Source organism: Schistocerca gregaria, chromosome 8, assembly GCF_023897955.1.
Source record: "Schistocerca gregaria isolate iqSchGreg1 chromosome 8, iqSchGreg1.2, whole genome shotgun sequence".
Taxonomy (NCBI): Eukaryota; Metazoa; Arthropoda; class Insecta; order Orthoptera; family Acrididae; genus Schistocerca; species Schistocerca gregaria.
The window spans coordinates 379,774,376-379,800,268 of NC_064927.1; the positions used below are offsets into that span (position 1 = coordinate 379,774,376).

The following is a 25,893-nucleotide window of genomic DNA, read 5'->3' on the forward strand; positions in this document are numbered from 1 at the left end:
CGCAGGGATCAAATGAAGGGTAGAGTCACGGGTCGTAAGCCGGCTTCGGTGGCCATGCGGTTCTAGGCGCTCCAGTCAGGAGCCGCGCTGCTGCTACGGTCGCAGGTTCGAATCCTGCCTCGGGCATGGGTGCGTCTGATGTCCTTAGGTTAGTTACGGTTTAAGTAGTTCTAAGTTCTAGGGGTCTGATGACCACAGCAGTTGAGTCCCATAGGGCTCAGAGCCATTTGAACCACGGGTCGTAACACATCTGAAATGTAACGTCCACAGTTCAAAGTGCCGTCAATGCGAACAAGAGGTGACCGAGACGTGTGACCAATGGCACCCCATACCATCACGTCGGGTGATACGCCAGTACGGCGATGTCGAACACACGCTTCCAATGTGCGTTCATCGCGACGTCGCCAAACACGGATGCGACCATCATGATGCTGTAAATAGAACCTCGATTCATCCAAAAAAAATTACGTTTTGCCATTCGTGCACGCAGGCTCGTCGTGGAGTACACCATCGCAGGCTCTCCTGTCTGTAAAGCAGCGTCAAGGGTAACCGCAGCCATGGTCTCCGATCTGATAGTCCATGCTGCTGCAAACTGTTCGTGCAGATGGTTGTTGTCTTGTAAACGTCCCCATCTGTTGACTAAGGGGTCGAGACGTGGCTGCACGATCCGTTACATCCATGAGGATAAGATGCCTGTCATCTCGACTGCTAGTGGTATGAGGCCGTTGGGATCCAGAACGGCGTTCCGTATTACTCTCCTGAATCCACCGATTCCATATTCTGCTAACAGTCATCTGATCTCGACCAAAGCGAGCAGCAATGTCGCGATGCGATAAACCGCAATCGCGATAGGCTGCAATACGACCATTATCAAAGTCGGAAACGTGATGGTACGCATTTCTCCTCCTTACACGAGATATCACAACAACGTTTCATCAGGCAACGCCGGTCAACTGCTGTTTTTGTATGAGGCATCGGTTGGAAACGTTCTTCATGTCAGCGCGTTGTAGGTGCCGCCACCGGCGCCAACCTTGTATGAATGCTCTGAAAAGCTAATCATTTGCATATCACAGCATCTTCTTCATGTCGGTTAAATTTTGCGCCTGTAGCACGTCATCCTCGTGGTGTAGCAATTTTAATGTCCAGTAGTGTATAATCCTGAATAGCACACCAAAGTATATGCACTTCAGCTTCTCCTTGCGTAATCCAGGACGCTGTAGTTCACGGATAAACGACCAGATGCCCTTGTCTAATGGACCCGTTGATTAACACAATACTGCAATAGCAGAAAAATGTGTTACCAAAATTGTGAAATATAATTTTGGTTCAGTCTGAGATCACAGAAGCACATATAATAAAAAAATTAAAGAACATTTTTATGATGCACGCCAGATGATAGCGGTGACAACTAATATTCACTCTGCATTTGAGTTGAGGATGAGCTGATTCAGCCAATTCACCATGAAAGTGTACCTAATGTAATCTGATAGCTAATATAGTAAAACTGAAACATTTTAGAAACTTTTGAGAGTTTTGTGGTGCAAGGTTTTAGTGCAGTGGGACCACCAGTTTCATCATGCTAATCCATGAAGCAGAAACTAGCATCAGTATTACTTTATTTAATTTGAGAAATCAATCTTGCAATGGCTGTAGGAAGATAAAACTGTTGGATGTAACTGCAATTTATTTGCTGTGATAGGATATGATAGGCTATAAGTTTTTCGTTACGTAATATTATGATACGTCTTTCAGAAATACAAAGATGAATGTATTTGAATCATTTATACATAGCGCACAGAAATACAGGAGTTTGAAAAAATGCGGAAACACCGTGAGAAACGCTATGCTTGAGCTTAAATGCAGATGCCAGGCAAGCCCGCAGGTTGCGCTGTTGTATTTCAACACGAACGGCGCCTGTGCAGTGGCCTCAATATGTCGCAAGTGTTAGTCGTGTAGTTGTGAGTATGTTGTGTCGAATGTAAGTGAAGTCGTGCGTGGGAAAATCATTGGGGTTCGTACGGTTGGTGCTCGTATTGGTCATACTTCCGTAAGCAAGGTAGTCGATGCGTTTAGTGTTTCAAGAAGCACGATGTCTAAGATTTATATGGCACACAGGGTAAGCGGAAAAACATAATCCACTAATTCAAAAAGCGAAAGAAAGTTTGGTTTGAGTGAAGGTGGTAGATGGTCGTAGAAGAGAAATGTGACGAAAAATAAGGGGACGACAGCTGTAAAAATAGCTTCAGAATGGCATGTCGCACTCACGAACCCTGTCAACACCAAAACAACAGGAAGGGCGTTCCACAAGCAGGGAAATGGAGGTCAAGGAGAACCTACAAAACCAATCAACTGTGTTGCAAATGCCTGTAACAAGGAAACGCGATGCCGGAGCCAGAAAACCTGGCCTACCGAGTCTTGTTTCACACTGTCCCCAACTTCTGGCCGAGTTTACACCCGAGGACTGAAATATGACTGGCGTTCTGTGATAATTTGGGCAGACATATCGTGACATTCCATAAGTCCCTTCGTTACTTTGCTAGGTCTCATAACTAACAAAGACGATGTTACCGTTTTGGCTGATCACGTCCATTTCGTTATACAATATTTCTTGCACAATGCTGATGCTGTGTTGCAAGACGACAGGGCTGCTATTCACACAGATCGTATCGCTCAGGCCTAGCTTTTTGATCACAAAAATGAATAATTGCGTCTTCCCTGGCGACTACAGGTAACACATCTCTAAATTATTGAGACTATGTGGTCCACTTTCGAGAAAAGGGATCGTGGCCGGTACCCACATCCATCATCGTTATCTGAATTTTCCAGTATTTTGCACAAAGAATAGCATACGATTCTCTTGAAAACCCTACAGTGCCTATATTTATTCATTCCCAAACAAGTGGAAGCTGTTTTTAATGGCAACGGGTTTGATAGGCCCTATTAGGAATGGTAATGTGTTCTGTTTTTGGTGTTCCCGTACTTCTGTCCACCCACTGCAAAGTGACTGGCCTCGCTCAACCAAGACGTACGGCTAATGGAGAATGTAAGAGACCCATTCAAAAACCAAACATTTTATATTTATGTTAAACAATTAATATATTGTTGAATACACACAGATAAGGGTATAATGATTTGTTTATAAGCGGTGTTCAAAACGTCTCTCCGCAGTGCCGTATGACTGTTAGTCGCTCGTGCCGTATGCCGCAGTGAATATACCGAAATAAAACTCAGTGAAATACAAGTTATTAATTCATTGAATATTCAATTTTACTTACAAATTGTCACATTAAATGTTGAAAGTGTCCCCCTGTTGTTGACTACACAATTCAATCCGTCTAATCATGTTTCCAAACACAATATGCAACGTTTCTTCTGTAACAGATGCAGTGAAAGTGGGTATTGCAGCTTTCAATTCATCGATAGATTTTGGACGGTTATTATAGACAGCTGCTTTCGCTGCATTCAGAAGAGAAAGTCAGGCGGTGTTAGTTCAGGCGATCGTGGAGGCCAAAGTCCCTGTGAAATTATGCGATCACCCAAAACATCAGCAAGCAGTGACACTGAAACGCGAGCTGTATGCTCGGGTGCACCACCTTCTCGAAAATAACCGTTCCGTAATTCACTTAACAAAAGTTCTCCTATGAATGGGTACATAATAGCACTGCACCCACAATCCGACCTCTAGAAACTGCAATCCAAACTCCTATTTTCACAGAATCAGGTGGTTCCTCTTGAATACACAATGGATTTGCAGTACTCCACATACGAGAATTTTGCGAGTTCATGTACCCGGATAAATGAAACCACGCCTCATCAGTGAAAAACGTTTCATTAAGAATATTCCACATATTTTGCTGAACGAAATTTTTCAACCATTGTCAATAATGCAGTTTCTTGCTATGATCAGTATTTTTCAGTTCTTGCACGACTGCCACTTTGTATGGGAAAAGTTCTAATTTTTTCCTTACAGGTGTGTGAGTCGTTCCGACACTAACATCAATTTCATGGCCGAGTTTTCTTAATGACTTGTTCGGACTCACGGACATTTTATCGGAAATATCGAGAAATTTGACCTCAGACAAAACGTTAGGACGACAACTTCATGGTGCATCTGTCACTGAACCCGTAGTTCGAAATTTGTTAATCAAATGTCGCACAGTATCGCGGTGTGGGAGTGTTGTCTCCAGGACAACTGAATTAAATGTTTGACGAACTGAAACTGTGTATTTACCGCCAGCTTTGAACACTTGTTCGAATGAAAACACACGTTCTTCAGTAGTTAGCATTTTAACAGTGACAAAAACGAAACAAACCAACAAAGGAACTAAACTTTAACGCTCACGTCAACACGTAACGACATACACCAACGATACTACTGATGCTGGCTGAGATGAACGAAACAGAGGAATGTTGGGAGAGTCCACTTGAAGGGAAGTACTTAACGTACTTAAGTTTTGTAAGAAATGGAGGAAGTGCGATTGCTTTGTTGCAGGAAAGGAGTCGTGTAAAAAGCATAAAATCGCTGTTTCTCTCAGAGGGACGGGGTGGTGGAACTGAAGTAATAAAAGCCGCCTTCGTCACAGCAGGATCTGGCACGAGGGGTTGGGACTGCATATCACTCGTGGAATCTGTGTCGTATCAGCTGATGGCGCCACCAGGAGTCATTACCTCGCCAGGATCTACTCTCTTAGACTCCTGCTGAAATTATCAGCGCTTAAGTGCCGTTGGCCTGGGTTAACGATACAGACGTCAGTCTGGAGCTTAGTGATGGTTGCCATTTGCATAGCTGCATAGAGGAAGAATATCGGCATCAGCTAATCAGAACTTGCATGATAGCACTGACCATAATTACACTCCTGGAAATTGAAATAAGAACACCGTGAATTCATTGTCCCAGGAAGGGGAAACCTTATTGACACATTCCTGGGGTCAGATACATCACATGATCACACTGACAGAACCACAGGCACATAGACACAGGCAACAGAGCATGCACAATGTCGGCACTAGTACAGTGTATATCCACCTTTCGCAGCAATGCAGGCTGCTATTCTCCCATGGAGACGATCTTAGAGATGCTGGATGTAGTCTTGTGGAACGGCTTGCCATGTCATTTCCACCTGGCGCCTCAGTTGGACCAGCGTTCGTGCTGGACGTGCATACCGCTTGAGACGACGCTTCATCCAGTCCCAAACATGCTCAATGGGGGACAGATCCGGAGATCTTGCTGGCCAGGGTAGTTGACTTACACCTTCTAGAGCACGTTGGGTGGCACGGGATACATGCGGCCGTGCATTGTCCTGTTGGAACAGCAAGTTCCCTTGCCGGTCTAGGAATGGTAGAACGATGGGTTCGATGACGGTTTGGATGTACCGTGCACTATTCAGTGTCCCCTCGACAATCACCAGAGGTGTACGGCCAGTGTAGGAGATCGCTCCCCACACCATGACGCCGGGTGTTGGCCCTGCGTGCCTCGGTCGTATGCAGTCCTGATTGTGGCGCTCACCTGCACGGCGCCAAACATGCATACGACCATCATTGGCACCAAGGCAGAAGCGACTCTCATCGCTGAAGACGACACGTCTCCATTCGTCCCTCCATTCACGCCTGTCGCGACACCACTGGAGGCGGGCTGCACGATGTTGGGGCGTGAGCGGAAGACGGCCTAACGGTGTGCGGGACCGTAGCCCAGCTTCATGGAGACGGTTGCGAATGGTCCTCGCCGATACCCCAGGAGCAACAGTGTCCCTAATTTGCTGGGAAGTGGCGGTGCGGTCCCCTACGGCACTGCGTAGGATCCTACGGTCTTGGCGTGCATCCGTGCGTCGCTGCGGTCCGGTCCCAGGTCGACGGGCACGCGTACCTTCCGCCGACCACTGGCGACAACATCGATGTACTGTGGAGACCTCACGCCCCACGTGTTGAGCAACTCGGCAGTACGTCCACCCGGCCTCCCGCATGCCCACTATACGCCCTCTCTCAAAGTCCGTCAACTGCACATACGGTTGACGTCCACGCTGTCGCGGCATGCTACCAGTGTTAAAGACTGCGATGGAGCTCCGTATCCCACGGCAAACTGGCTGACACTGACGGCGGCGGTGCACAAATGCTGCGCAGCTAGCGCCATTCGACGCCCAACACCGCGGTTCCTGGTGTGTCCGCTGTGCCGTGCGTGTGATCATTGCTTGTACAGCCCTCTCGCAGTGTCCGGAGCAAGTATGGTGGGTCTGACACACCGGTATCAATGTGTTCTTTTTTCCATTTCCAGCAGTGTAGTTGTTAATTTCTAGAGCTCATTAAAATTTTTCATAGATGCGTACCGATGGTTGCTGGTTCCACTACACTGTCTCAAGCTGAATAATAATTAACTTTGCATTAAATATGTGTGACTTTAACGCATGTCTTAATACATCAATACCATTGTTGGATTTTGTGGTTCTATTCTGTGCAAAACTTTTCTTTCTAAAAAGTCTCACTTAACTGTGTCTTCCTCATTAGGATAATGGATAGAAGCTTACCTGCAAAACCATCATTACGATATTTCGGATAATACAATTTTGTTACGGTTTATCGCTTGGCAAAGTAAGAAAAGTCATACTATAGGTGGTCGTGACGGCACACTGTTCTTTCAGTAGAATGACGACAACGACACAGCTAATCGGAAGTTGCATGATAGCACTGACCATAATTATAATAGTTGTTAATACTGCACTGAGGTCAGTCGCATGGCAAGGCGGTTCTGCTACTGGCAAATCACAATGTGATATTTATTTGAACGTTACTGATACTTAGCAAAGCCAACGGCCTTGCCGCAGTGATAAAACCGGTTCCCGTCAGATCATCGAAGTTAAGCGCTGTGGGGCTGAGCTAGTACTTGGATGGGTGACCATCCGGTCTGTCGAGCGCTGTTGGCAAGTGGGGTGCACTAAGCCCTCGTGAGGCAAACTCAGGAGCTACTTGACTGAGAAGTAGCGTCTCTGGTCTCGTAAACTGAAATACGACCGGGAGTGTGGTGTGTTGACCACGTGCCTCTCCAAATCCGCATCCAGTGAAGCCAGTAGTCTGAGGATGACACGGCGACCGGTCGGTACCGTTGGCCCTTCCAAGATATGTTCGGATGGAGAATACTTCGCAGAGGCTACACAACGAGGTATAAGAGAGAGCTAATATTTTTTGACACAATAACAGTTTATGACAGATAATAAATGAAACTGTCCTCGCAGACTATAATACGCTACCTGGTCAAAAACTTTCGGTCATCCTATGAAATCCGGAACTGACCACTAGACGTCTCGAGCATACAAGGAGGCGGGGAGTATCATGTTTTTCGTGGTTAGGGCATGGTAACACTGTTCCGCTTAAGAAAGTAACAAATGTTAAAGAATATGAACACATTTTACAGCATCGTGCACCGCACACGCTAAAGGTAAAGTCATTAAAGGTACAAGATAGTGCTCCAATAATGTGTCCCGCAACGTGTGTCTCCGGGACGCTAATTGTCCCACTTTATGGTAAACCTGGCCTAGGTTAGAAAGAAACCGCATTCAAGGGAAGTACATGGGGTGCGTTGCTTACATGCAACGGTGTGTGGACAATGACAGCAGCCGCTCACACCCACGCCGCCCCTGGAAGGAGACAAATGAGTGTCGCACGCGTTCGGTCACTAGCCTGCTCGCTCCCTTCCCTCCCCCCGCTGCTCCACTGTCTCGCGTTACGACGGCGCCGTGCAGTTAGTACACACTACTTATCACAGAGGTTCGGTGTTTTTATGCGATTCATAAAATAAATAGTGTTTAGTGTCTTGTTGGCACTTTGCTATTATTATTACTGAACAGTTCGTTTGCATTTGTGTCATTTCTGATTCAGAAAAAGACAGTGAAAAAGTAAACCACAAAAACTGTAAACTGAAGTGTTCCTACCGGCATGAGTGGAATAATTCGTATCCTTTTTGGAAAAAAGTTGATACGAATGCGCATAAAACTTCTTGCAATATGGGTATGAAACCATTTATGACAGCACACGGAGGTTTGAGTGATGTAAAACGGCATGATAGCGTCCCGGAACACCAGCAGGGTGAAAGATCTCGAAAGAATACTCAGACTTTGCAACAGTTTTTAAAGTGCGATGTATTCACGACAGACGAGGAAAAAGTGACAGCTACAGAGTTGGCCAAAATTTACCGTGGCGGTAAACCGTAACTTGTCGTACTGCGATTCAACCTTATGGCCCGTAATAATTAATGATTCCCAAATCGCGTAAAAAATATCGCTCGGTAAAACTAATATGTCCTCTTTAATTTACAATTTTCTGGCTCCAGCATCAATCTACAATAGCGTGGAAAAACTAAAGCCATGAGTGTTTTACAGCATTTCGAGAGATTCGTCAAGTCACGCATATATATAACTGTTGTTGTTGTTGTTGTGGTCTTCAGACCTGAGACTGGTTTGATGCAGCTCTCCATGCTACTCTATCCTGTGCAAGCTTCTTCATCTCCCAGAACCCACTGCAACCCACATCCTTCTGATTCTGTTTAGTGTAGTCATCTCTTGGTCTCCCTCTACGATTTTTACCCTCTACGCTGCCCTCCAATACTAAATTGGTGATACCTTGATGCCTCAGGACATGTCCTACCAACCGATTCCTTCTTCTGGTCAAGTTGTGCCACAAACTTCTCTTCTCCCCAATCCTATTCAACACCTCCTCATTAGTTATGTCATCTGCCCATCTAATCTTCAGCATTCTTCTGTAGCACCACATTTCGAAAGCTTCTTTTCTCTTCTTGTCCAAACTATTTATCGTCCATGTTTCACTTCCATACATGGCTACACTCCATACAAATACTTTCAGAAATGACTTCCTGACACTTATATCTATACTCGATGTTAACAAATTTCTATTCTTCAGAAACGCTTTCCTTGCCACTGCCAGTCTGCATTTTATATCCTCTCTACTTCGACCATCATCAGTTATTTTGCTCCCAAAATAGCAAAACTCCTTTACTATTTTAAGCGTCTCATTTCCTAATCTAATTCCCTCAGTATCACCAGACTTAATTCGACTACATTCCATTACCCTCGTTTTGCTTTTGTTGATGTTCATCTTATATCCTCCTTTCAAGACACTGTCCATTCCATTCAACTGCTCTTCCAAGTCCTTTGCTGTCTCTGACAGAATTACGGTGTCATCGGTGAACCTCAAAGTTTTTATTTCTTCTCCATGGATTTTAATACCTACTCCAAATTTTTCTTTTGTTTCCTTTACTGCTTGCTCAATATACAGATTGAATAACATCGGGGAGAGGCTACAACCCTGTCTCACTCCTTTCCCAACCACTGCTTCCCTTTCATGTCCCTCGACTCTTATAACTGCCATCTGGATTCTATACAAATTGTAAATAGCCTTTCGCTCCCTATATTTTACCCTGCCACCTTCAGAATTTGAAAGAGAGTATTCCAGTCAACATTGTCAAAAGCTTTCTCTTCGTCTACAAATACTAGAAATGTAGGTTTGTCCTTCCTTAATCTAGCTTCTGAGATAAGCCGTAGGGTCAGTATTGCCTCACGTGTTCCAATATTTCTACGGAATCCAAACTGATCTTCCCCGAGGTCGGCTTCTACTAGTTTTTCCATTCGTCTGTAAAGAATTCGCGTTAGTATTTTGCTGCAGCTGTGACTTATTAAACTGATAGTTCGGTAATTTTCACATCTGTCAACACCTGCTATCTTTGGGATTGGAATTATTATATTCTTCTTGAAGTCTGAGGGTATTTCGCTTGTCTCATAAATCTTGCTCACCAGATGGTACAGTTTTGTCAGGACTAGCTCTCCCAAGGCCGTCATTAGTTCCAGTGGAATGTTGTCTACTCCGGGGGCCTTGTTTCGACTCAGGTCTTTCAGTGCTCTGTCAAACTCTATACGCAGTATCGTATCTCCCATTTCGTCTTCATCTGCATCCTCTTCCATTTCCATAATATTATCCTCAAGTACATCTCCCTTGTATAGACCCTTTATATACTCCTTCCACCTTTCTGCTTTCCCTTCTTTGCTTAGAACTGGGTTTCCATCTGAGCTCTTGATGTTCATACAAGTGGTTCTCTTATCTCCAAAGGTCTCTTTAATTTTCCTGTAGGCAGTATCTATCTTACCCCTAGTGAGATAAGCCTCTACATCCTTACATTTATCCTCTAGCCATCCCTGCTTAGCCATTTTGCACTTCCTGTCGATCTCATTTTTGAGACGTCTGTATTCCTTTTTGCTTGCTTCATTTACTGCATTTTCATATTTTCTCCTTTCATCAATTAAATTCAATATTTCTTCTGTTACCCAAGGATTTCTACTAGCCCTCGTCTTTTTACCTACTTTATCCTCGGCTGCCTTCACTACTTCATCCCTCAAAGCTACCCATTCTTCTTCTACTGTATTACTTTCCCCCATTCCTATCAATTGCTCCCTTATGCTCTCCCTGAAACTGTGTACAATCTCTGGTTCTTTTAGTTTATCCATGTCCCATCTCCTTAAATTCCCACCTTTTTGCAGTTTCTTCAGTTTTAATCTACAGGTCATAAGCAATAGATTGTGGTCAGAGTCCACATCTGCACCTGGAAATGTCTTACAATTTAAAACCTGGTTCCAAAATCTCTGTCTTACCATTAAATAATCTATCTGATACCTTTTAGTATCTCCAGGCTTCTTCCATGTATACAGCCTTCTTTTATGATTCTTGAACCAAGTGTTACCTATGATTAAGTTGTGCTCTGTGCAAAATTCTACCAGGCGGCTTCCTCTTTCATTTCTTTGACCCAGTCCATATTCACCTACTACGTTTCCTTCTCTCCCTTTTCCTACTATCGAATTCCAGTCGCCCATGACTATTAAATTTTCATAACTATTTCCAATAATTGTCAGTTTTTGCTCTCCAGAGAATGGAATCAGCATCTGCGTGCTTGATTTTTATGAGGACCCGGATGAAAAAGCGATCGATATTTATAATAATATAACAAATAGACTCAAAGCGCGGGATTTAGATTTCATTAACGTATCTGACTTCCCTGCCGAAGACCCTAATGTTAATTTTGGCGAAAATAATTCAGTTACTTTCTCAAGATAATGTCAACATCTTGTCTGAAGGCTATTCAAAACACGTGGTACACAATGTTATCCGTCATGCTAGGGGGAAGTGCAAGTTTCAAGTTGAGAATTTGATACTTAAAGTCTACGAGCACTTATCCTAGAATACCCAGAGAGTCTAGACCTTAAAAGAACACTTTGCTGCTGCTGGAACAGAATATCACAATATTATACGACACGTCAAAACAAGGTAGCTGTCACTGCATCCTGCTACTGGGAAAATTCTACGGTAACAGTCCAGTTGTAATAGCAAAATATTTTCATGACAACCACGCAAAGAAAACGGAATGATTCCTTCGATTTCTAGATAATGCTTTAAAAATGTTTCAGAGCGCCATCTTATTTTTAGATAAAAGTAATGCTTTTTCGTGTGAAACCTTTAACATCTAAACAGATTTAGGCCTAAATATAGAGCAAAGAATTAACTAAAATTATTTTGATTTATTTGCTCAAATGTCCTCACCAGCTTCGCAGTTAATGAACAAGAGTCTATCAAAACTGTTTTGACTACATGGTACAAAAATTCATGGAAATACCTGGACGATCACTTTGATTTTTCAGAAGATAATAATTAGGCAATAACGGGAATATTTGCATTGGAAAATATATTTTTTCCCAAGGCTCTTTATATGTGTTGAGAAAACTTATCACTCACCAAACTCACAGATCTAGACGAATATAATAATGAGTCCTGCAGTGTTGAGGAAATTGTAAATAAAATTACTGAGAAGCTTAAGCAAACACCCCCGTTAAATTAAAAACAAAATCTATCTATGAAGTATTTAAGCATTCTAATATACTAAACTTATTAAATATTTTCCAGTTTACTGTGTTCATTTCATGTTCTAACACCGGTGTTGAGAGGGCATTTTCACTTTGTGGAAACGGCTGACTGATTCAAGAAATAGATTGAGGGCTGAATACGTAATGGCGAAACTGGAATTAAACTTTAACATTCCGTAACGTTGTAAAGATTTTTATAATGACGCATTGGGGAATAAAAAAACGCTCAAATATGGCAAATCCCAAGACAAGTACTCCTTCAAAAAGAAAAACTAATTGACTGAGCAAAGTTCTGTATTTACTGGTTTGTATTAAAATCTTTATAACGATTATTTTGTGATAGCCAAGATTTTTTTTTCAAATTATAAATAAAACTGATAAAAATCGTTAAAATTGTTTTTCTCTCGTTTCTGTACATTTCGCCAACTCCAGCAGTTTTCATTAACACCAAAAGTTAATGTAGAGTAATGAAATATGTATAGTGCTAACTTACTCTTTGACGCAGTGTCCCGCAGTGAGGACGGCGGACTTGGAGATGAGCGATGCTCCGCAAATCGATGTGTAGTCAGACACCATCAGCGCCTGGTACGGGATTTCGCCGGGCTGCACCTTTTTCCCACCGACGATGCGCGAATCAGACAACGCACCTTTCAAACAGATGTCACGTACTGTGATACTACAGCTACCAAACATGCACTCTCAAATCGCAATATTAAGATGTACTACTGTGGTTTGATAAGTATCGTAAAAAAAGCAAGGAAAAATGTTTGTTTCGTAAGCACATCACCTTATTTCTCGACACGGACTCCTTTCAAGTATATACACTTGGCCCAGCGATCTCCCAGCTCTTTCATCCCACTTCAAAAATACTTCCTGTCGAAATCTGTAAAATTCTCGTTGACTATGGCTATCACTTCCTCTTCTGATGAGAATCTCTTACCACCGCACCAAAGTTTCAAGTTAAGGAATATGAATAAGTCACTTCGGGCTATGTCTGGTGAATAGGGTGGATGAGGAACCATTTCAGACCTCATTTCAAGTACTCTTACCATCGTTATTGCTGGTGTGTGGGATAGTGCAGTACCCTGGTGAACGAGCACTTTTTTGCGTGCCAACCTTGGTCTGTTTTCAGCCAACGCAAGTTTCAAACTTTTTAAGTAATTCTGATAGGAAAAGTGAACTAGAAGTGTTATTAACAACATATAACTTAGTGGTCAATTTACCTACACGTATATCTCAAGACAGTAGCACACTAACAGATAATTTATTTGTACAGAAAGAGAATGTAAAACGAACACATGCTTTCCCTGTGGTAAATCGATTGTCAGACCATGATGCACAACTGATTAACTTACAAAATCTAACAGGGTGTACAGTTCAGAAACCATTAAGTAAAAGTGTGAGGATGCTCAGCCCAGTATCTACAGAGCACTTCAGAGAAAGTTTAAGAAATCTTAATTGGGGAAGTGTATATAATGAGCCAAATGCTAATAATAAATATAGCATACTTCTTGATAAATTTATATGCCTTTTTCAACATTGTTTCCCAAAGAAAATTACTAAGTACAACACCACTCACTTTTCAAAGAAACCTTGGGTTACTACAGGTATTAAAGAGCCTTCAGAAAGAAAAAGAAAGCTGTATGAGACAGCAAGAACTAGTAAAGATCCAGAAGTTGTATCACACTATAAAAATTATTTTAACACACTGAGAAAAGTTGTAATGAAATCAAGAAATACGTATGTTACAGAAGAAATTAACAACTCCAGCAATTAAATCAAATCAATATGAAATTCTGTAAGAAGGGAGACAGGAAATGTAACCTCTGTGGTAGGCAGTATTAGTATTAAAGAAAATGAGACCATCATAACCAGCAGTACACAAGTAGCTAACGTATTTAACAACCATTTCTTAAGTGTAGAAGAAAAAATTGGTGAGAATAGTTCAAAAGAAAAAGCCAGGCAGTACATGGAAGAGTCAGTTTTGAAAATTTTTTGTCAGTTTATGTTTCACCTGACAACCTCTTGTGAAATAAGCAAAATTATTAACTATTTGAAAAATAAATGTTATGTTATAGTAGATAACATCTCTAATGAGATATTAAAACAAAAGCTGATGTTCTGAGTCACATATGTAATGCATCACTAACTCAAGATATTGTCCCAGACAAGTTAAATATACCATTGTCGGCCTCTCTACGAAACGAGGGACACCGCAGATGTCAATAATTATTGGCCAGTGTCCTTGCTTAAACCATTCTGAAAAATCTTCAACAAAATAATGTACTGAAGAGTGGTTAGGCATCTTAACACTAATGGAATCACAGTTCGGATTTCAAAAATGCTGTTCCACTGAGACAGAAACATACAATTTCACTGTCCACATAATAGAGTCTTAACATAGTAAAATGTCACCAACTGGAATCTTCGGTGACTTGTCCAAAGGATCTGACTGTGTGAACCACGACATTATGTTACAGAAATTACAATTCTATGATATAAATGGGATAGCATATGAATGGTTTAAGTCGTATCTACAGAACAGGAAACAAAATGTTTCTTTATATGGGTCACGTGATTTAAATAAGTTTGCCACTTCATGTAACTGGGGTAAAATTACATTAGTTGTTATACAGGGTTCAATCATGGGTCCCTTTCTATTCTTGATTTATGTGAACGACCTCCCTTCTTATCTGAAACAAGAAGCTGAACTGACACTGTTTGCTGATGATAAAAGAATCATTATTAATCCAGTAAAAGAAACTCCAATTGAAAACGATACAAATAAGGTCTTTGGAAATGTCATTAATTGGTTTTCTGCAAATGGGCTTGCTCTAAACTTTGGAAAAACACAGTACATCCAATTTTCTGCTGGAAAAAATACAGTTCCTTCAATAAATATAACACACCAACAGAAGTCAGTAGACCGGGTAGAGAACACTAAGTTTTTGGGTGTACATATAGATGAGAATCTTAATTGGAAAATTCATATTTTCGATCTTCTAAAGCGATTAGCTTCAAAAACTTTCGCAATCAAAATAATTTCCAAATTTGACGATATATAAATTAGTAAGCTAACATACTTTGCATACTTTTAGTCTCTGCTATAATACAGAATAATATTTTGGGGTAACTTAACACTTACACAAAAAGTATTCACTGCACAAAAGAAAGTGGTTAGAATAATGTGTGGGTTTCATAGTCGAACATCTTGCAGGCATATTTTTAAAAGATTGGGAATACTTACAACAGCTTCACAGTACATTTACTCACTAATGAAATTTGTTATCAACAAAATGGACCAGTTTAAAAACAACAGAAACATTCATGATTATAATACCAGAAAAAAACGAAGACTTACACTATCCTTTACTCAACCTATCTTTGGCCCTGAAATGGGCAAAATATGCTGCTATAAAAATTTTTGACAAATTACCAGACGAAATAAAATGTCTGACAGAATGCGGTAATAGCTTCCAAAATAAACTGAAATCATATCCCCTTGACAACTCCTTCTATACAATAGATGAATACCTGAATAGGAATAAATAACTCTATTGATATAGAATATGCATGTTGTGCCATTTAAGAGAATGGAGTAAATAATATAAATATTAATCTTTAACACTGTAATATATATATATATATATATATATATATATATATATATATATATATATATGTCTCACACGTGCTTTTTTTGTGCACTTGACACTTTCCACAACATGACCGCTTCCGTAGCGTGCGATTGATCAATGGAACACGCAACCAACTAACTAACTGCCTAACTACAACAATGAAGCACTATACGAACCGGTTATGGTTCTCCCTTTTGCCAAGTAATCTATGAGGATTATTTCTTGGTAATCCCAAGAAACAGCGCCATCACCTCAACAGCTCACAAAATGGTCTTTGCTTTCTTCGGACACTGTCACCGACATTTGCCCGTTGCTTTGACTATCATTTGGACTCTGGTGAAATGTGCTGAAACGTTGCACCAGACTCACTTTTGCTCCACTTTGAACAATCGTGGCAACCACCTCACACACAGACTCTACATAGAAAATTATCCATGCAGTATGTTACACTCTCGCTGAGTTGAGATGCCTATAGTCTCAGCAGTTTCAGGGGAGCGCACTTGGTCTTGGGTACTTGTCCCACCACGTTCAATGTTATCAATCCACAAAGAAATGGTTTCCAGGATGGTGCAGAGTCCGCGTGAACTTCATCCAGTTCTGCTTTGATTTGTGCTATAGTCCAACACTTCCAATGAAAATGTTTAATAACAGCACAAAAATCGGTTTCCTCCATTTTCAACGGCAGACGGCTGTCAATCACGAACTTTACGCTTTACATTGTTGATATTCCTTAAACGATCCTCGGAATAAACATGTTGATCAATCATGTAGGGCAACAAAAATGTTGTAAGAAGAATCGCAGCGTATCAGCGCTGTTATTCAACTTGTGCGTCGAAGAGGCTATATATTAATTGTGTTGCTCCACGTTTCACTTCGAAACGTTCCTTTCGTCCGCTCCTCGAAGCTTCCGTACATTCGCGCGAAATGACACTCGCGGCAGCGGCGTGAACGCACGTATTCTTATCAGAAAGCGCAGCGCCAAGCAAATTATACAGCGTGCTGTTCAACGGATTTAATTGGAAACGTCCACTGGCTGACTCAGAGTAATTCTCTGTACTGCTACACATTCAAAATCAGTTTATGTTAGGATCATCAGCCTCAAGAACTACTAAGGGTCACTAATTAAAATCTCTGTAGCTGCCTAACTACTTCTAGGTATGATTCCGTGACCATGCCACTGCACTGGAATATACTCAGCGATAAAACACTGAACAGCACAAAATTAATGTAGATTAATGAAATGTAGGGAGTACTTTTGTCTAGGTAACATATTTAAGTGATTAACCTTCCAGGATCACAGGTTAATATAAGGCCCAGATAAGTCATAGCAAATGTGAAATGCTGGTACATTAACAACCGATGTAGCCACCAGAATGTTGAAGGCAATCATGCAAATTAGCATGCGTTGTGTTTGATAGGAGCCGGATGTCAATTTGTTGGATAGAGTCCCTTGCCTGTTGCAGTTGGCCAGTCGATATAGGTACGGTTAATGCTATTTGTGCATGACGTTGGAGATATCATTAGATAATGTCCCATATGTGCTAGATTGGAGATATATCAAAGGCAACTTTTCGACACTCTGTAGAGTATGTTGGGTTACAACAGAACTATGTGGGAGGAAAGGGGGGGGGGGGGCGTTTTCGCGTTGGATAACACTCACTGAGATGCTGTTCGTGACTGGCAGCACAACTGGTCGGATCACCACACCGACGAACAGATCTGAAGTTATGGTGTATAGGATAACAACAAGAGGGCTCCTTTTGTCATACGAAATCGCTCTCCAGATCGTAGCTCCAGGTGTAATCCCAGTGTGTCTAGCACGCAGAAGGTTGGGCGCTAGCCCTCAACTGCCCTTCTCCTAACCAAAAATAGCCATCACTGGCACGGAGACAGAATCTACTGTTATCAGAATACGCAAGAGATCTCCACGCTGCCCTCGAATGAGCTCTCGTTTGATACCACTGAAGACGCAAACGGTGGTGGTTTGCGATCAGTGGAATGCACTATACAGAGGTGTCCTTGAAGTAATCGACTTGTGACAGTTCGTTGTAGTACTGTGGCCCAGCTGATGTTGCAGTCACGTAGAGTGACTGCATTCCTACCAAGTCTTTTTGCAGCATCGCAGAAGGAATATCCAGCTCCTCATAGGCCTCTTACATGACCTCTTCCGAACTCAGCGAGATGTTGATAACGGTGTCTAGTTGCCCTAAAGGCATTCTTGACAGCTGATCATCTCCTACCTCAAAGGTAAACCAATGCCCACGGTTGTTACATCGTGTATTCAAAGCAAACTTTACTTGCCTCCCCTGGTGGTGCTCCTAGCAAATTTTAATAGACATCATCTTACAGATGTAGAAACTCGCCTGTCAACTTATGTTTATGTGGCACAGCTCCTGCTTGGTGTTGATATTTTTTCCGTCATTGTAGTTCAGTACAATGCATTAAACTGCTCACTATTAACTACTGCCAATAATCACAACAATACGACTAAAAGTCAATAGGAAAAGAAGCACAAGACAAATTTGCGTGGAAACAAGTTAATACCAATGGTATGAATTAAAGCTAGCCAAATGCCACACTTTTATCCAACACCATTGCCAGTAAGCTAATGTCTCCGCCTTCTGTTCAGATACGATTTTTACCGAACACGCCAACCCCCGCTAATCCAAAACACATACAGAGAAAAACATCGGAATGGTTAAGTAGAATTCGATGCCCGCGCACGGGAATGCTTTACATGCTTCCCGCAGCGGGAAAGTAATTTCGTTGATCATGAAGGGTCGATAACTTTAGATTTCCCAGATGTCCGCTCCAGAGGGCCACATCATCCGATGAGGCCTGCCACCACACTCCTCGCTCTCGCGAGCTCCACGTGCGCTGCACGAATGACATTAACTTACGGGCCTTTTAGCCAGTCAGAATGAGGACCAGGTTGTAGGCTTTCTTACTCCTCATTTCTTCCGTGACTCGTTCGCTAATGCTCCCTCTAAAAAGCTCTGCAACCTCGGGTTCTTTCAGTTCATCCAGATCCCATCTCTTTCAATTTCTGCCTTTTTATAGCTTCTTCAGTTTTAATCCGCAGTTCATTACCAATAAATTGTGGTCAGAGTCCACATGTGCCCTTGGGAATGTCTTAACAATTTAAAATCTGGTTCCTAAATCTCTGTCTAACCATAATCAATCTGAAACCTACCAGTGTCTCCAGGTCTCTTCCAAGTATACAGCTTTCTCTCATGATTTTTTAGTTCAACTGTTAGCTATGATTAAAGTTTGCTCTGTGCAAAATTTTACGAGGCGGCTTCGTCTTTGGCCCATACACCGCCAGTATTTCACGGCTAATCTGTAGGCAATTTAGGCTTTTTTGCCAACAAGAATTGTACTGCTGTCCCGCATTCATCAACTTTGTAGTCCTCTTGGGTTGCTGTGCCTTTTCAGCCTCACATTCTGATGCACCTGTTATTCTTACCACAGCATGACTGTGCCTGCTGGACACTTCCGGCTATGTACCGCTCTTGTTGCACGATGGCCATAAAGTGCGACAGCGTTTATCTATATCTTTGAAGTCACTACGTATGTTACTCCTTCCGCTATTATATGCTGAAAATGTAAAAAAAAAAAAGTTCCTTCTTTCTGTGAAACGTATTTGGCACTTAATGTACCGCACGCCATCGACGTCTAAGGGTGCAGGTGATAGGTACTACTATGGATAGTGGTATGTGGTGCCGTGTTGGCACCCATAAGCCCCAACACACCACCACAAAACCACTATCGATAGTCGAAACCCTCAGAACACGTAAGAGATCTCTGGCAATAAAGAAGTACGTTTATTGTAACGGGAAAGAAATTCCTAATGAATCCCTGACAATAAGGATTTTGCGCCTTCGCCAGAGTTTGGGCTTTACTAACTTAAAGCAGCTACAGTGCAGCAGTGTGTGGGGCAAGTGGGCAGGCATAGATGCAGTGATACGTAATTTCACTGGCGATCCTGTTAGAACACCTCAGGGTGGTAGAAAAAATGGTTCAAATGGCTCTGGGCACTATGGGACTTAACATCTGAGGTGGTCAGCCCCCTAGAACTTAGAACTACTTAAACCTAACTAACCTAAGGACATCACACACATCCATGCCCGAGGCAGGATTCGAACCTGAAACCGTAGCGGTCGCGCGGTTCCAGACTGTAGCGCCTAGAACCGCTCGGCCACTCCGGTCGGCAGGGCTGTAGAATTAGCCCGCACAGTCGTGGTGCCCTCGCAGAAAGCCCATGCTACGACGTGCCAGCCTGTGGTATGTTTCCACACCGTTTGATGACAAACATTGATCTGTAAGGTCCTGAAAGCAATGTAAAGGTATAACATGGGTACTATTAATCGCTCTAAATGCTCCCTGTTTCTGGCACAATTGTGTCCAGTCTGACAGCATATTTCATTACATCGGGTCCACATCAGTCTCAATCATGCTAGGGCCAGTCAGAAACTGACATCATTCTGGGCAGGTCCTCCAGGCCTCCTTAAGGATTGTAAGTAGGCTGTTTAGGTTTTTTGTTGGTAACACCACGTAGCGCTCTATATGAAAATCACTGAGTGTGCTGTGTGAAGTCTGTGGCTGGTTTGCATTGTTGGAATATTAGCTATTGTTGTGCTCGGCTGTTGGATGTGTACAGCCCGTAGCGTTGCGCAGTTGGAGGTGAGCCGCTAGCAGTGGTGGATGTGGGGAGAGAGATGGAAGAATTTTGAGAGCGGACGATCTGGACTTGTGTCCCTCAGAAAAAGTAAATTTGTAATACTGGATATCATGAACTGGTTCAAATGGCTCTGAGCACTATGCAACTTAACTTCTGAGGTCATCAGTCGCCTAGAACTTATGAAATGGTATATATATAGGGAGACTTTGGAACATTATAAAGGTAAATACATTGTTTGTTCTCTATCAAAATCATTCATTAGCTGACTATGCCTATCAGTAGTTAGTGCCTTCAGTAGTTTGAATCTTTTATTTAGCTGGCAGTAGTGGCGCTCGCTGTATGGCCGTAGTTTGAGTAACGAAGATTTTTGTGAGGTAAGTGATTTGTGAAAGGTATAGGTTATTGTTAGTCAAGGCCATTCTTTGGTAGGGATTATCGAAAGTCAGATTGCATTGCCCTAAAAAAGATTATTGTGTGTCAGTTTAGTGTTGATCAGAATAAGTAAAGAGAGAAATGTCTGAGTACGTTCAGTTCTGCTCAGCTGTTTGAAAATCAAATAACGTAACAGGTTTATCAGCACAGTAATTCATTAATTTTTCTAAGGGGACGTTTCAGGATTTAAGTCAGCCCTGAAGGTTTAGGTGACACAATAGGGAGCCATCGCCCGAGTGCTACAGCACCGCCCAACTTCTCACTTGAAGGGCAGCAGTCTCAGCCAGACCGGTACTGCCGACATCCTTCCACACCAGTGCAAGCTTCTAACCGAGCAGCCTAAGAGGATCCAGCAGCCGTTCATGTCACTCGCACGCTCACTCAGGGCCGCATAGTGCTAGCTCAGGCACACTTTGCTGAGTGGGTAAATAGTGTCACCAAAGTAGGATGCAGCCATCAATGGACCATCCCAGCATCACGGTCTTCCGACGTCATCGGCACCATCGGTGGATCACGCGCTGCAGAGGGCGAATACAGGGGTATCGCAGCACTCCAGTACTCTAAACCAAGACGAATAAAAAAAGTTATACATTGCAGTGTAGTTTTCCTAGCCACCGCTGGCCAGTACAACAACCACTAACCACCACTCCACCACCTTCTCTCTAGGTCGCTATATAATGGTGTAAGACGTATTTGTGGTCCAAGTTTGACAACTGGTGTCAGCACACTCGACGCAGCACGGCTTTACTACCATAGCATGCTGTTTTGTCATACACAGGGGTGAGTGAGCAGACTATTGTGTTTTGTGTTTTGTTTCCTGTTTCTTATGTGTGGGGCATGGAATCTAAGTGACAGATGCATAGGGATTTGAGGGTCACGTTTGTACAGCCAGGAGAACCGGCTGATCTTTCCCAGTTCTGTGGTAAAACAGCGTAGCATTATTTGCGATCTCTTAAACGAGGTCATTGTAACTTGAATTTGAAAGCAGATAATACCGACTTGGCAATAGGCTTGCAGCCAGGGAGGAAGAATTGAAATTAGTGGAGTAACCTATTCCTTTATTAGAGTCTGTCACAGCCTGTTTGATTAAGCCCTTCTCTGAGTAGTTGACTGACAACGTAATGTCTTTTTTGGATGACCTGGAGTTAGCAGCTAATACTGGGGGTCATTACAGAATCAGTTATCACAGGTGACAAAATTACGATTGGTAGGAAAAGCCTAGACCTATGACAGATTTATCGACGGGCTCAGAGGAACACAGACATTTGATGATCTGGAAAAAGGTCTGCTACAAAGGTATAAGAAGCAAAACAGCACGAGGTTTATTCGCGAGCAATTGAATAGTACGTCAAAGAAGCATAATGAACCGGTAGAAAATTTTACCAATAGAATAAGGAAAGTGAATGTGCCGACGTGTGAATTAGGGGATAATGACGAGGCCAATACAATTGTACTCCATGAAGTAAAAAGAAAATAGTGGACACATTTTGTGAGGCTTACTGTCTGATATCTCTAGAAGGGTGAGAACGGTTACCGCAATCAATTTATACTCTGCGACCCAATTAACTTCGAAGTTTGAAGAAGTTGATGTACTAACAGGAACACAAGAAAAGAAAGGAGTGTTTTCCGTTGACGTGAGGTGTTGCAGATGTGGAAGGACACGACATGTGTAGAAGCAATGTCGCCAACCTCAACGTAGTAGATGTGGTGTGGCTAGATTCTACCAACATTATCGTAGGAATGGTAATGTGAAACAAGAGTCGAACAAGCAGGTGTCAAACGCAAACGGAAAGCACAACCACCGGTGCGGATTGCCCAATTTATTTCGATGTAACGAATATGGATGCAGAAGCAGACTGTAATATACTGTGAATAGTGAAGTGTAGAAAGCACTAGTTTCTATTAGACACAGGGGGACGTATGTCAGTTGTAAGCATAGACCTCTGGGTCAGAGGCGATTATGACCTTTGCCGTATAATGTAGGTGGAGATATGGTGTGAAGTTCAAATGGTTCAAATGGCTCTGAGCACTATGGGACTCAACTGCTGTGGTTATCAGTCCCCTAGAACTTAGAACTACTTAAACCTAACTAACCTAAGGACATCACACACATCCATGCCCGAGGCAGGATTCGAACCTGCGACCGTAGAAGTCGCACGGTTCCGGACTGCGCGCCTAGAACCGCGAGACCACCGCGGCCGGCATGGTGTGAAGTCTTTGGTTTCAGCGATTATAGATTTTAGGCACTGCATAGAAATCCTGCCCAGAGTAAGACATGGTTACTGCATGATCTTAGTATTAGACGTGCTGATAGCATAGCATGCCAAAATTTACCTTAGGTGACGTATGCTTGAAGTTAGAGGAACAACGTTGTAACTAGAGGAGACTGTAGCCAGTGACACGCGAATTCCAGATGCACCAATCTTAAAGAGTGAACCACTTAAACTGCAGTGAAACACACTAAGGAGTAGTTCGATGTTATTCTGCAAGGTACCAGGAAGCTGTTCTGGGTAAATGTGGGACTGGAATGGCCTGTTAATGCATTGCACCTGATAGAACCACTGGCAGAAAATGATGCATTAGAAGAACTGGACGGGAAGGCAGTGCTCGCGAATGTAGATAATTTTGACGCCGATGGAATGCAGCTCACCAAGGGAATGTTCCTAGCTAATTTCAAAGTTTTGGAGAATATGGGAACGAACTCAGTGTGCGCGAGGGTAACGAAACTGGACAGTGCAGCAAGGTATAAAATCATATATTTATAGAGAGACTGAAAATGGAGAAATCATGGATTGAATTTTAGGATTTGTTTTTTTCTTCGAGGGCCTTTACCAGTAACATCTATAATGCACCATCATACCCCCATAGGAACTGAGTCGCCGGTATATCATATACCTAACCATACAACATGATGTACGAGGGATACCGAAAAAAACTGAACCTTTTTTAAACATAATTTACTCTCATTTTAAACAAAAACCAATTATCTTGAAAGCACTATTCACTTGCACTAACTATGTTGTCTAATGTTTTGTTCCATTTTCCAAAACATTGTTTAAATTCATCTTTTGTGGTGATTGAGAGCGCCTCCATCGCGTTTTTTTCACCTGAGCAACACCAGCAAAATGCTTTCCTTTCATGTCTCTTTTCATTCTAGGCATAAAAAGAAGTCACAGAGAGCAAGACAGAATGAGTGTGGGTGGTGAGGAACAGGGGTATTATCATTTTTGGTCAGGGACGATTCTAGAAGTCGGCCAAGGTGGGAAGGGGGGCTAATGGCGGGAGGGAGGGGTTGGGGGAATGGAATTTTGCTTGTTGAGATTCTTCACAAACAAATTGGTAAAATTTAGGGTTTTTGGTAATTGTTTTGGAGTTCAGGGTAAAAACGTGTCTACAGAATGTGTGTGCCCGAGAATATAATACGGTTTGACCCAGATGTCCGGCGATTTCGAAGTTTTTGTCTGGGGTCAGCAATTTAAGTGTGGTAGACACACCCGCTATACTTAGATATCTTGATTATTTTAAGTGGTATCGTACATTAATATAAATCCAGTGTATATTAATAAATAATAATATGTCCCTTTTAAGTTAAATGATATTTATTGGTTTAGATAGTAAGCTATTTTCCGCCCTTATTTTTTCGTTAAAACGTATTTGGAATACATTGCAACCTATACTGATACATAACTATAAAAGAATGATTGAATCTGATGAAGTAATATATTCGCTTATTTCTGAAGTCATTTTATCCAGTGTAATATGATACTCCATTTGGTGGGGGGGGAGGGGGGGGGGAGTATAGGCCTCCCCCGTTACCTCCGCCCCCGTTTTTTGTCAAGAACTGTTGCACAGACAGGGCTCTATGAGCAAGGGAACTGCCATGATGGAAAAACCAGTTACCCGACAGCCACAAATTATGCCACTTCTGCTGCATTCTGTTACACAATCTTTTCAAAACTTCCAAGTGGGAAATATGGTTAAATTTCCGACACTCTGGAAAAAAACTCTGAATAGACGACTCCTGTTATACGGAAAAAACAGATCGGCATTGTCTTACTGTTTTATTTCACCTGTCCAACTTCCATTGGGCGAGGCGAACTTGAAGTCTTGCACTGGCGTCATTGTTGCTTTCATTCAGGATCGTAAGCATGGAACCGAGTTTCGCCATGTGTGATATTTTTTTTCTAAAAAATTGGACTATTTCGGAGCTACTCTTTCAAAGCACAGGCTGCTTCCATGCTACCTTGTTTTTGTTCGGTAATTAGCAGTCGTGGCACAAATTTGGCAGCCACCTTTTTCATTCCCAAATCTTCTGTCATAAATTCCTGTACTGAATTACTGACAGCTCCACAGTTTCTTCAGTGGTACGTCACTGAACTTCATTGATGACTGTAACAATATTTTGAACATCTTCCTGTGTTCGTACCGTAGAAGGGTGACCAGAACGAGGTTTGTCATCATCTAACATTTCACCATTTTTGAAACAGCCAAGATACACAACCACTTGAGTTTTCCCCATAGCACCGTCCTTGTACTCCGTTTTCAACATTTCAAGAGAGTTTTATTGCACCTTTTTCGGGAAAAAAGCAGAATTTCACCGCCGCACGCCGTTCACGAAAATCAGCCTTTGCAAAAACGACAATCTCACATAACAGTTGTCACTACAAACACTTCCGAAACTAGTTCTGACCTAGTTCTGACCTTCAGCGATGGCACTCCGCTTACTGACTCTTGAAATGTTCGCTCTATGCAACCGAGCAGCAAAACGTAGTGCTATAAAAGTGCTCCCAACAAAAAAAATAGATTTTTTTGTCTGCGACCGGAATGAGAGGAATTCATTGAGCATCAGATAGTGGCTTTTATAAGAGAGAGAATCAATAGTTCGTGGAGTGTAGCTGTTGTAATTGTATGGAAAACTTCACCACATCGATTTATAGATATAAAGAAGCCATAACATATGCATATCCGGTCCCACACATTACTGAAACTACTGACAATTTGGGGCTGCGTAAATACTTCTCTACTTTATATCCCAGAAGTAGGAGACATCAGATAGAGGCACACACAGAGAACTATCTGAAAACAGCGTTCGTTCTCTGAGGTCGTTTCCAGTATTGTAGAATGCCATTTGGGTTGAAAATTCTCCTGGAACGTTTCAGTGTGGACTGCTGAGAGGGCTGAAACCTCGCCAGTGCATGATATACCTGCAGTATATCTGGATGATATAATCATT

The 25,893-nt window shown here is 42.3% G+C and overlaps 1 protein-coding gene and 1 pseudogene across 1 annotated transcript in view; one reads left to right on the forward strand and one right to left on the reverse strand.

The window, feature by feature from the left end:
• LOC126284610 (brachyurin-like) overlaps window positions 1–25,893 on the reverse strand; it is a 200,200-nt gene that overhangs the window by 134,034 nt on the left and 40,273 nt on the right. The window contains exon 3 of the mRNA XM_049983671.1: window positions 12,403–12,556. Coding sequence (XP_049839628.1) covers window positions 12,403–12,556 — 154 coding nt within the window. The remainder of the gene's footprint in view (window positions 1–12,402; window positions 12,557–25,893) is intronic.
• On the forward strand, window positions 6,797–6,914 carry LOC126285600 (5S ribosomal RNA; annotated as a pseudogene).